The 12,274-nt window shown below is 38.7% G+C and overlaps 1 protein-coding gene across 6 annotated transcripts in view; it reads right to left on the minus strand.

The window, feature by feature from the left end:
* Positions 1-12,274, minus strand: part of TRAPPC9 (trafficking protein particle complex subunit 9) — a 444,261-nt gene that overhangs the window by 376,493 nt on the left and 55,494 nt on the right. For all 6 annotated transcript variants that reach the window (XR_009489416.1, XM_059867583.1, XM_059867590.1 and 3 more), the window contains 3 exons: positions 8,137-8,263; positions 6,460-6,592; positions 4,629-4,792 (listed from right to left, as the gene is read on the minus strand). Coding sequence is in view for 5 of the 6 variants with exons in the window: in XM_059867583.1 (XP_059723566.1) it covers positions 4,629-4,792; positions 6,460-6,592; positions 8,137-8,263 (424 nt within the window). In the remaining variant the exon portion in view is untranslated. The remainder of the gene's footprint in view (positions 1-4,628; positions 4,793-6,459; positions 6,593-8,136; positions 8,264-12,274) is intronic.

Below are 12,274 nucleotides of genomic sequence, written 5' to 3' on the forward strand. Positions count from 1 at the left end.
AACCTGCAGGATTTGTTATGCTCTTTCCAGTGAGATAATACACTTAGGAAGGAAAGAAGTTATTGCACAGAAGCCATTGTGTTCAGAGCAGAGTGAGAAAAACTCTGCAGACACCAAAGGTCAGTGGACAAGGAGGGGCAGGAGATGCTCCAGGTGCCAGAGCTGAGATTCCCCTGCAGCCCTGGGGTGCCAGGGGAAGGACTCTTCTCCCTGAACAGCAGCAGGACCAACGTGGGATGAACTGAGAGCAACCCCCAAACCTCCTCCCTGTGCCACTGTGGGAGAGAATAAAAAACCTGGGAAAGAGGGAGTGGTGGGGGGAAGTGTTTTCAGGATATATTTTAGTTTCAATATATATTTTATATATTTTATATAATTTTTATATTTTACTTTAATATATTTTTCAAGATCTATTTTCAAGCTATTTTACACTTCTTATTATCCTGTCCAATTATCTTAGCAATAAAATTAAATTAATATCCCCAAGGTGAGTCTGTTTTGCCTGTTACAATGATCACTGAGTGATCTCTCCTGGTCCTTAACCCATGAGACTTTCATTATATTTTCTCCTCTTCTGGCCATTTGTGGAAGGGAGTGACAGAGCAGCTTTGATGGTGTCTGGCATGCAGCCAGGGTCAACCCACCACAATAACCCAACTCCAATCTGAAAGAATTTACTAAATTTTCTTTAGCAGAAAAAGATAAAAATATCTAGTCCTGGATATTCACAGATCTTCCTGAACCTCAGAGTAGATTTTTCATTTGTGGTCTGGCAGATGTGTTCAAAGGCCATGGGAAGAATGAACCTACATTTAAATTCCTGAGGTCTGTCACTGCTAGGAAAGATGAGTGAGGATTTTGCTTCATCCAGGTTCATTCCATGTGTGTAGCTGGGCTCACCACTCATGCTATGATTGCCAAGTGGGCTCTTCTCAAGTCTCAAGTTTGAAAACACCAGGGTTGCATTTTCCCCCTCAGTGGATCAAATAGTTGGTTTATCACAGCATTTGGACTGCACTCCCTTATCTGAGACACAACAAGCCTCTAAAAAAAGCTGACTGGAGCCAAAGGGAAAGCATCCAGCTCTGCACAGGTCATCTTTCCAAAAAAAGGATTAAACTGTCTGACCCGGTGAGGGACAGTGTAAGGTGACACAGAGCTGACCCTGACAGCATGAACATGTGATGTCCAACCTGCAGATGCCCCAGCCTGGCTCAGGGGTGCAGTGAGACACTAAAAGCCATGACAGATGTGTCTGTTGTGGCAGCATGACAAGTCCCTCTTGCTGATCTGCCTCAGGATCTGTTCTGTAACACAGAGCTGCTGAAGGACTCAGAACCCTGGGATGTCCTCCATGAACTGCACAGGGGGAGCTGCAGGTTCTTATTTATCTGAGGGCCAGAGCAGAAAACCCACAGAGCTGCCCCTGATGGTGACAGAAGAGAGGTAAGGGAAGGCAAGAGTGAAAGTCTAACCTCCAGAGGTTCTCATTAACATGACACCACTCCCAACAATGCCAGAGGAGCTGGCTTCCTCAAGGACAGTGACTGGCTATAAATCCAACAACTGTAAAAAAGAGAATGTTTGCCATTTACAGCACTCATCTTTGTGCTAAAAGCTGTGGCTCCAGAAACAGAAAGTAGGGAAATGGGTCAGGCAGGCAGCAGCTGCAAGAGATTCACAAGCAACTGCCAAGACAAAAAGAACCAAAGGAAATGGGGTGTAACAAAAGATGACTGAAAGCTGTTTGTGTTTGGCTGGAATTTGGCCAAAACTTCTCATGGGCTCCTGAGCTGACTGGCAAGCTGTGGTCAGGCAAATGAAGGTGACCACCAGCTCTCAAGGACACCTTGAGCAGTCTGAACAGGCACATTTCAGTACAGAACAACCAAGGGACAACTTCTTAACACCCTATGGACACCTGCATGTGCTCTCAACTTGGTGTAACACCAAGAGTTTGTGTGGCTCTTAGAGATGGTTTAATGCCCTGCCCCCAGGAGTTCCATGCCTGTATTCCCTGACCAAAAGGAGCTGCTGACATTACAAACCTTTGGTTCCCTGTTGGCCACCAGAATCCCATCTCACTGGACTGTCAGCCCAGCCTCATGCATTTGCATCAATTTAGGGTCATCTAAAATGGAAGAGAGCCCATGAAAAAAGGCAAAGGTCCATCCCCAGCACAAGAAAGACCTGTTGGGAAAAGTCCTGAGGAGGCCACTAAGTTATCACAGCACCTCTGCTAGGAAGACTGAGAGAGCTGGGGTTGTTCCTCCTGGGGAAGAGAAGGCTCTGGGTAGATCTTAAAGCCCTGTCCAGTGCCTAAAGGAGCTCCAAGAGAGCTAGAGAGGGACTTTGGACAGGGCATGTAGTGACAGAACAAGGGGGAATGGCTTCAAACTGACAGAGAACAAGTTTAGTTTAAGTAATGGGAAGAAATTCTTTACTGTGAGGGTGGTGAGGCCCTGGCACATCTTTCCCAAAGAACCCTGGCACATCTTTCCCAAAGAACCCTGGCACATGTTTCCCAGAGAACCCTGGCACATGTTTCCCAGAGAAGCCTGGCACATCTTTCCCAGAGAAGCTGTGACTGCCCCATCCCTGGAAGTGTTCAAGGTCAGGCTGGATGGGGCTCTTGAGCAATCTGGAATAGTGGAAGGTATCCCTGCCCATGGCAGGAGAACTGGAAGTCCAAGGTCTCTAAGGTCCCTTCCCACCCAAAACTGATTCTGTGATATCTGCAACACCTCCATGCAATCACATTTGAAATCACATAATTATTGTATGCTTAATGTACACTCTTAGTTCTTCTAATTAGCCTTTTCCAGTGCTTTACACTGTTTCCACAGCACAGTCATTTAAAGATTCACACTTAAATTTCTTTTTTTCCTCCAGTAACACAGTTCATCTCAAGCACACAGCTCCAAATACAGGGGTGCATTTCACTTCTGTGAGACAATGCAAGAAACTGAACATTCTGCTTGACAGGACCCTGGATCACCTGAAGTCCTGCTTTCAAAAGAAGGTTAAGATGATTTCCAGAGGTCCCTGCCCACACAGACATTTCTGACTGCATGATTCTGATGGCACAATTCTCACACTGTCAGAACAAATATCACTCAGTGCCTCTCAAAACTCACTTCTGTTTTTCTGAGATTGGGACTTAAGCTGCATTTTTTGAGTATGCATGCTTATAGCTTACTCATCAGAAATTTTCCTTTTTCTGATAATTATTGTGCCTAATAACATTAAAGACACTTTGTGTCAGATACACAAAGGGGCTTCACTGCAAACATCTTTGATAGAGAAAGAAAATACAGGATGAAGTACAATTAAAAGTTTTACTGAACTTAGAGGTGAGTCTGTCAACTATTCTCCTTTTCCCCCACTGCTTTTAACAAAAGTTGTCATGGAGAGATGGTGGTTTTAAAGCTGGCATGAGTCTCAGTCTCTTTTTCAACATTGTGAACCCATTAACTGTGAAATGTTATATACAAAAATTCTGATTAACATGTGACTCACAGGCCCATATATTCCACTATTTAATACATAAATTTCTCCATTTCACCTGAGTGCTGTATTTGGCCTCTCCATTCCATACATGCAGCCCCTGGCCCAGGAGGAGCATGTTGGAATTTCTGAAATAACAACAGTATGTCATCATAGGTTTCAGCTCCTAAAATAATTCCTGGTAACAAGTCTCAGACCAAAAATCTGGAGTTGTCATTTTGAGATGATTGGCAACTCCTGTTCGCTGAGGTTGTGGACAAGGGGATACTCTGTTATAAAAAACCACAAGCTTGAATACTGAAATGAACAGAAATCACAAGGTATCACGCTGCATTTTAATGCTTTGGCACTGACAGAATAAAACCTGCAATAAAATACGGTATTTCTACTTTCAGTAAAGATTATGTGCTTGTCACCTGCAGTGCTTCTGTTAAGATCATTTTCATAACAATCCCTCAGAGGACAAACCAAAAAAAAAAAAAAAAATCACAAATCAAAATCAGGATTCAGCTATCAGACCACCTTTTAATACTAACATGGGCAGAGCTTTTCAAGAGAATTAAGTGTACACAGGGGATGTGCTGTATTTCATCCAGAGCTTCAATTATTCTTTTAACTCACAATAGCTTATTTTATTTATTGCCCTGTCTTTGAAAGTCTTCTCTCCATTTTTTTTCTTACTGTTCACTGAGTAAGATAGAAACAGGCTTATTTACTTCCACTCCCTCAAGTAGGACAACATTACTGCTAATAGTAATTTATTTAATGAACTAATCAGCATATTTAGACATAAGGAGAAAATAATTTAGACCCAAGATTCTTCCTCATTACAAGTAATTGCCTCAGGATTTTTCCCCAAGTAACATTGAAATTAAATTTAGATTTCCAAAAGGCAAATGACCCTTTAATACAGGGATGGTTCTACAATTTCCTTCATCTTTCTACATTCTCTTTCATTTCTATATTCCTACAATAAAATCAAACTGAATTGTTTCAGCTCTGTAATGGGGACTATGATATTTATTGTAAACTGTCCTAAAAGAAGTATAACACAAATAATCTCCCTTTCAACAGAGAAGAAGTCAGGATAAATATTTCCCAATATAAATCAGCATACACACCCTTGGTGTTGATTGTTTTTGCTGTCACCTCCAGTTTCTCCAAAGGTTCTGTTCCAATATTTTCTAATTTAATGATGAGCTGCTGGGTCTCTCCATTGTACAGCTGGACAGAAACATTAGTGGAGATTTCATCCCCTGAAGAAGGCTGAAGTGTATGAGCAGACCTACAAAATGTGACAAATTGTTATGAAGAAAATGTTAAAAACCTGTCCTGGTTACTCTATTCACTATTTTTGGAAGACTCAGAAACTACTGCTGAAGACACTAAATACAGTTTCCATTCCCATTTTTAGAACCATTGAGGACCAAAATTAATAATTTATGCATAAGACAAATCAGATTTCAAGCAATATAGAATAGATATTCTAACTCTGAAAGAGTTGAACTACCTGCAAAAACTGTAGGGAAAGAGAAAAGGAAAAAAAATCAAGAGCAGGTTGTTCTATTTGCGGGGTTCCCAGATGAAGGGAGGAAAGATGAATCTGACTCCATGTTCTCAGAAGGCTAATTTATTATTTTATGATACTGTATTATACTAAAGAGTACTAAACTAAACTATAGTAAAAAATACAGAAAGGATACAGACAGAAGGCTAAAAGATAAAGAAGACTCGTGACTCTTTCCAGGAGCCTTGACACAGCTTGGCCCCAGTTGGCCATTAGGTTAAAACAATTCACATGAAACCAATGAAAAAATCCCCTGTTGGTAAACAATGTCCAAACACATTCCACAGCAGCAAAACACAGGAGAAGCAAATCAGATAATTATTGTTTTCATTTTCCTGTGAGGCTTCTCAGCTTCCCAGGAGCAAAATCCTGGGCAAGGGATTTTTCCAGAAAACATGATGGTGACAGCAGGTCACTACAAGGAGCAGGTTTAATGGACAGTGCAGGGCATAAACCTCACAGCAGTGGATGCAGGGAAAAAATTCCCAGTGTGAAAGGTGGAACAATGACTAGAGATGAACTCTTTGGAGCATGAATGAGGGAAGGAGGTTGCAGAACAAGACAGATGGGCAGAGGTTCCATTCCTGACTGCACTTTCTGTGCTAATGCAGACTGGTCAGAAGGCATCAAGGATACAAGGACAGAAGTTACTGAGATTAATGACCAATAATTCCACTTCTTTTTGCAGGTATTCCTGCCATCCTTCCCTTTGATCCTGTCCTTCCTTACCACAAGACAAGCAGCCTCCACAAACAGGAGGAGATTTCAATCTTTCAGAACAGATCTGTGAGGAGGACTTCAAGTATTTTTTGATCATTCAGAATGTACTGTCATGTACTGTTAGCATTTCAGGGCTCTGAAATTTGAGCATGTGCAGTCAAAGGGAAAAAGGAATTTCTTTATTCCCCCTCATACTGAGACAAAAGTATCATGGAATTGCATACTAAAAAGCAAAACAAATTATGCTTTCAGTTACTGTATAAATGTAAATGTACTTATCAGTGATTCTTCTTCTGTATATTTTTCTCTCTTATATTTTCCTTTCTTCTGTGATAATTGATCTGAGTTAACAGTCACACCCGGACTGGATTGTTAAGATATAAAGAGTGAATTTTTGTCTTGATACATCCTTTTTGCCCAAAACCAAAGTTTTGAGCACAAAAAATATTGCAAAATTATTTCTGCATATTTCTGTGAAATTCCATGGTTTCAAGCAGTAAAACAAAAAACTCAGGTTTGTATTCTAAAGCAAATAATGCAGATTTAGATTATGTCCTCTTTTACTCAAGCATTGATGATGCACTCAGGTGGAAAAGCTTTTATTCAGCATGTGACTAACAATTAAATACGAACTAATAAAATCATAATTTAATTTAATTTTTCACCTTGGAAGGGAGGTGCTGATCTGCAGCCTTGGCAAAGCTGGAATGACTTCAACAGTGCAGCCATTGGTCTTCACTCCTGGCAGATTGTCCAGAAGGCAATCACTGAAGACTCCAAACACTGAAGTATGATAACCTGAGTTTTAGAAGAAAACAGGAGTTATCTTGTGAATTGTACTGTTTTCTGGCAGGTCTAAAAGTACCCAAACCACCACCTTCTCCACAGGAAAATCTTCTCAGGACACATAATATATGTGCAGGACTTTCAAACCCCTGAAATAACAACATTAATAACTACCTGACAATGTACAGAAAATACATGTTCACCTCTGCATCTGTGGCATGTAAAATGAAAGAAATTGTGAAGAGCCTCTGATTTCTACAATGCATTCCAGTAACTTCTGCAGAATTCTTTACAAAATCAACATCACAAGTCATGGCATGGATACCACTTTATACCTGTCACCAAATTCCCTGGGGCACATAAAACATGTCAACCTTCAACACATATTCCCTATTTCCTCAGAAAAATGTTTACAGGAAAGAATCTCAACTACATCCAGAAGGATAAAAGAATCCTGAAGGAAATTATTAATGGAAAAAATATGCACACATAAACACAAACAACTGCCATGAAAGACTACAACTTCTGAGAGTTCAATTTAGTAGAAAAATACCTCTCCACTGATTCCTTACCAGGCAATGTTTATGAGTTATATCTGAAGGAAAATTTGATACATTGACAAACAAAAAGCTGCCAAGTACAGAAATCAACTCCTCTACTTGCAATACATTTTTAGTCTGTGGAACTCAAAGGAGACAACTACAGTACAAATGTTCTGAATGCTTTGATGCTATTCTGTATTTACTGAAATAGTTTTTGAGAAAAAAAAAATCAAATGAAAAATTGTTTTCTGAAAAGACACAAAAGCACTTAAGAAGAACTCAGTGAGAAGTTTCTTCAAGTTCAAAGCCATCTTCTTTTAGAGCTTAGCTTTACTAAAATGGTTCTTATCCTGTATTCCTAACTTTGCATTTCAGGAAGACATATTTAAAAATGTGATTTGGTAAGATGATTCACTCCTACTACATGTTGAATCCATCCTCTCCAAATATGCCTCCTTTTCTAGGTCTGCTAGCCTTTTGTAAAAGCTCTTTAATTTTCTTCCTCACTACAAACACAGTTTTATTTAGGCTTATTAATGAAATGATATCTTGACTGCAACAGGCCATACAGCCTGGCTAAATTGTTTCCACGGAAGCAATCTGCAAAAATTTCTGTAATCTTACATGAACACGATTAATTAAGGGAGAAAAAAAAAAAAACCCTGCCAGATTATCTTCTGCATTCTTAAGAAAAAAGTTCAAGTAATCCTCCTCAGAAGCTTTCCAAATGAAAGCATTAATAAAGGGGAGCTGGAGTTCATTATCCTCTTCCTCTCACACATGAGATACTCCAAGAATGTGCTTGTTACTGCTGCTGCAGCCAAGTGATTCATCAGGCTGTTTTTAATGAAGCCTGGTGCAGGGAACAGATTCCCTGTGTTCCTTTTTTTCTTTTCCTTACCAAGGAGAATTCAGAGTGGGGAACACACACGTGGCAAACAAAGCCATGCAAGCCACAGGGGTATAAAAGTCAGGTTGTTCTGCCAACGAGGAGTGAGTGGAGCCATCCCTTACCATTGACAGTGATCTGCCCTGTGGTTTGGGGAACACCAACCAGAGTCACAGGATAGAGCCCAGATTCTGCAGGGAGGGAAAGGGCAGCAGGGAGAGATTCAAATTCTACTCCAGTTGTCAAGAGACCCTGAAAAAACACATTACACAGATAAATCCATTTATGATATACACTTACATTTTTATGCTACATACTTGTATTTTAATCCCATGCATTACATCAGCCAAACTTTTATGATTTATTCCAATTTACTCATAGCAGTTATTCTGGGTTTGAGTTGCAGTGACTGCAGCGTGCATCCAGAATTACAGCAAGATTTGTATTCAACATGGAAACGTCTTCCAGCAACTGAGCTGGGAATGAAAAACTAATAAAAATTTACACCCAAGCCCAGTAAAAAAAATCACAGATATCATCTGCATGGTGCTGGTTTGTACCTACATTTAATTGTACCTGTGACTTGAACTTGAATATTTGATAGATAGTGAAAATCAAACATCAATCACAGATCTTGCTTAGCTTTAACTACATGCCCAAAATACATTTTCTAAGAGGAAAAAAAAATTGTATTTACAGATAACAGGGCAAGTCTAGCTTAACCATCCAACCTAAATATTCCAGTGAGTTGGAATAATGCATTCATTTTGCTGAACTGATCCTCTCAAGCCTAAATGCCTGCAGTTACTCCCTTAGTCAGAGAAATCTTTTAGCATTCTAAATTTAAAACATGGGACAAAATGAGAAATGAGGCAGAAAAAAAAAATCACTGAAGAAATTTCTGAGCACAGCATTACTGTTATTAGTAGACTGGGGCTTTTCTTTAAGCTTGGTTAATGAATTGAAGATGCTTGAGCATAGAATGTGCTGTTAAAAGTAAACTTGATTTTGGAAAGCGTATACATCCAAGTTACCAATTGTTTTTCTAGACACATTTATTTTTATTTTTGAGTGAGGATGCTACAAAGACCTCCATCAATAAAAGCAGTGAGCACAACGAGATTAAATCTCAGCTCCTGTGGATGCTTCATGAGAACTGAGAACCTTGTTAAAGAGGAAAGTACTTTTGTGAAGAGAGATGAAGAAACTCACAGTTTGAGCCACAGAAAAACACATACCATATCCAAAATCTGTAAAATCTCTGTTCTAACAATTACTTCTTTGTAGACTTTACGCTCTTGAGACAACACCTAATTCACCCAAAGCTACTCAGGCTTTGTGGAAAGCTGCATTAGAGAACTCTGTCCTTGAGACTGCACAAAATTCCATTTCACCATTGTACTTGAGCTGTAAATAAATACTCTGTCAAACCCTCATTTCTACTGAATTTTTGTTTTCCTCCCGTTTTACATGCAGACTTCAGCTGTCAGAAACCATCCACAAAACCACAAGTAAAACCTAACTTTGTCTTTCTGTATATTCAGCACCCAGTGTATCAGAGCACTGAGATTCTCTGATTCCCACATGAATCCTTCCAGTGGGATTCAACCCACAGAAATGGGATGAACATTCTCTCTTTAACACTGATGTAGCTTCAATTTTCACCACAATTCTGCTGCTTTTGCTTTGGCTGAAGCAAACCTTAGAACACAGCTGACCCCATGCACTCTCCAGAACTCACTTTTAAAACTGGTACAGAAGGCTTTTAAACTTTATTTTAGTCTCAAAATCACTTGGCCTAATGATCTATCACTTGGCCTAATATTCAAATACATTTGAATTATTCAGGACTCATGCCAACTAAAAACTTTCATCCAAGGACTTCAAGTTCTGCAAAATCAGTGATAAAAAACCCCAAACCCTCCAGTGCCTTGTTTACTATCAGCTGTAGCAAATGTAAATTAAAAAACTGACAGGGACCCCTAATTATTTTCTAATATGTAATGCAAACCTTGAAAACAAAGGGATTTTTTAGAGAACAAACACAATTTAAATGCCAGAACACCTGCACTAAACACACACTGTGCCTGGACTAGAAATTGAAGAGCTTCAAGTGCACTAAAACAAAACCAAGAAAGCAGCAGTCAATTCCCCCCCTTTCAGAGTTCTACTAATCAGTAAAACTTCCAAGTTTTGAAAAGTAAAGACATTAAGAAAGCATTAAAACTCATCAAAATGGGGGAAAAATCCATATAAAAAGAAACTAGACTTCAGATTTCCAGACAGAAATTGAAATCAAGATACTCACCCTTAAAACTTAGACCACACAAGTGATTTTTAAAAGACAGTGACATATCTTAGAATGTCTGAAAGATGATTTCAAGAGCACAATTTGCTGAATTGCACAATTCTGCAACATTTGCCCAACATTGCCCTCTGGCGCCTGAAGTTTTGCAGTTTAACAGTGAAAACCTAACCAAGGCTGAAGTACTCTCACATCCATTAACTAAAAAATTCAGCCACACCACCAAAAGTAGGGAAATGTGTTAGATTTCTTTTCCTGAGAGTTATTGTTGCATTATTTCAAGTACTAATATTTAGTAATCATTTAGTCACCACTTGGTAATCATTTCTCTTTCTGACCCTACAGGCACAGATCATCCAAATCCAAGGTTTCCTCCAGGGAATATATGAGTCAGGCACACAAAAAAAAATGTTTACATTTCTTTGTATTCTTATAAAACAATTTAAATTGTCTTAGAGAGAATGTATGCATGCTTTTATCACAGCATGTCTTTCAATCACTTCAAATCTCATTTTAGTTTTAGAGGAACAAAACAACTTGCATGGAAATGGCAGCATTTGGGGATGCTGTTAAAATAACAGGAGTATGTAACTGCCTTTTTTAGGCTTTATTTACCAATCCCAAACTGCAGTCATTCTCTTTTTAAAGTAACACGACCTTCAGAGTTAGTTTCCATGCTGAACATACTCGTATACCATGTTGTCAAATACTTTACACAAAAACTGTCAAATATTTATTTTAAAGGAAATTTTCCCTACTATTTCTAATACGGTTATTTCAGGCAGACCTAGAAAAACACCAAACAAAGCCATTTTTATTCTTTTCCCCCCTTCACCTTCTTGTGTACATTCTTGACTAAAACATTCTCCACTAAATGCAGTGTAGCAGTAATTAAATATTCCCTCAAGACAGCAGAAACAGCAAAAGATGTGAACTCAGGAAAGAGCAGTTCATGGAAACAATTTAAACCATAAGCAAAGTTGTGGGACTGATTATACATTCAGATTTATCAAAATTTTAGATGCTCTTTTTAAACATCAAGGTAGAGCTCTTGACTAATAGCACAATTTTCAAGTTTAAAAAAACAATGGCCATTCTTAAAGCATCACTAATCAAAATACCACACCTGCTTGTGTTCAAATAAATAGAGGTCCCAAACAGAAGGAAAACCACAGAAAAGAAACTTCATTCTTGAATAATGACTAAGTATCATAAATTATACTATTCTCGTGGGTTAGGGGTAGCATTTTTTTGTTCCTTGATATTTATTTATTAATTATTGTTTACTGTATTTATTAAATATTTATTGATTTCTTGATATTTATTTATTAAATACAGTTTACACTGTCTGTAGATCTTGTAGCTTTCTTGGAACCATGGCTGTATTTTCCACAGTAACAACAGAGAAAATGCTTTCCTTCAATACATAACATTACCTCAAAATTTCTCTTTTTTTTTTCTTTTTTTTTTTGCTTTTAATAGGAAACTTGATAAAAAAAGATGAAAAAGTAGTTGAAATCTTAGAGAACTTAAGTTTTTGCACTACATCTTCATATGTATTTTAGTAGTAAATCTCCCCAGCTTGTACTGTGGTTTGCTGCTTTAAGCATTTGTCTCAAGATTCAAAACAAATTCACTGAAGATTTCCCAGAATTTTTTGGATTGTTTTGGAAGGCCTGAAACATGGAGATCATTTTTTTCCTGCACAGACAACTGCAGTAATGGCAGTAACATCAGAACAAACTGCAAAAGGGCTGGAGGGCATCACTCAGAGACCTGAACAAGGCTGTACAGAAACCAACACTCCTGGCAGAAAAGGTGAGGTGGTGGCACAAATGTGCAGCTGAGCATCCCCTCTCCAGGTGACCTGCACCAACATGGCAAGAATATTCTGTCTAATCCATCACAGCCAGCTCTGGTTAGGCTCATTTTTGTCTCTCATTCTGCTGATTTAAGGT

This window comes from Haemorhous mexicanus, chromosome 1, assembly GCF_027477595.1.
Source record: "Haemorhous mexicanus isolate bHaeMex1 chromosome 1, bHaeMex1.pri, whole genome shotgun sequence".
Lineage (NCBI taxonomy): Eukaryota > Metazoa > Chordata > Aves > Passeriformes > Fringillidae > Haemorhous > Haemorhous mexicanus.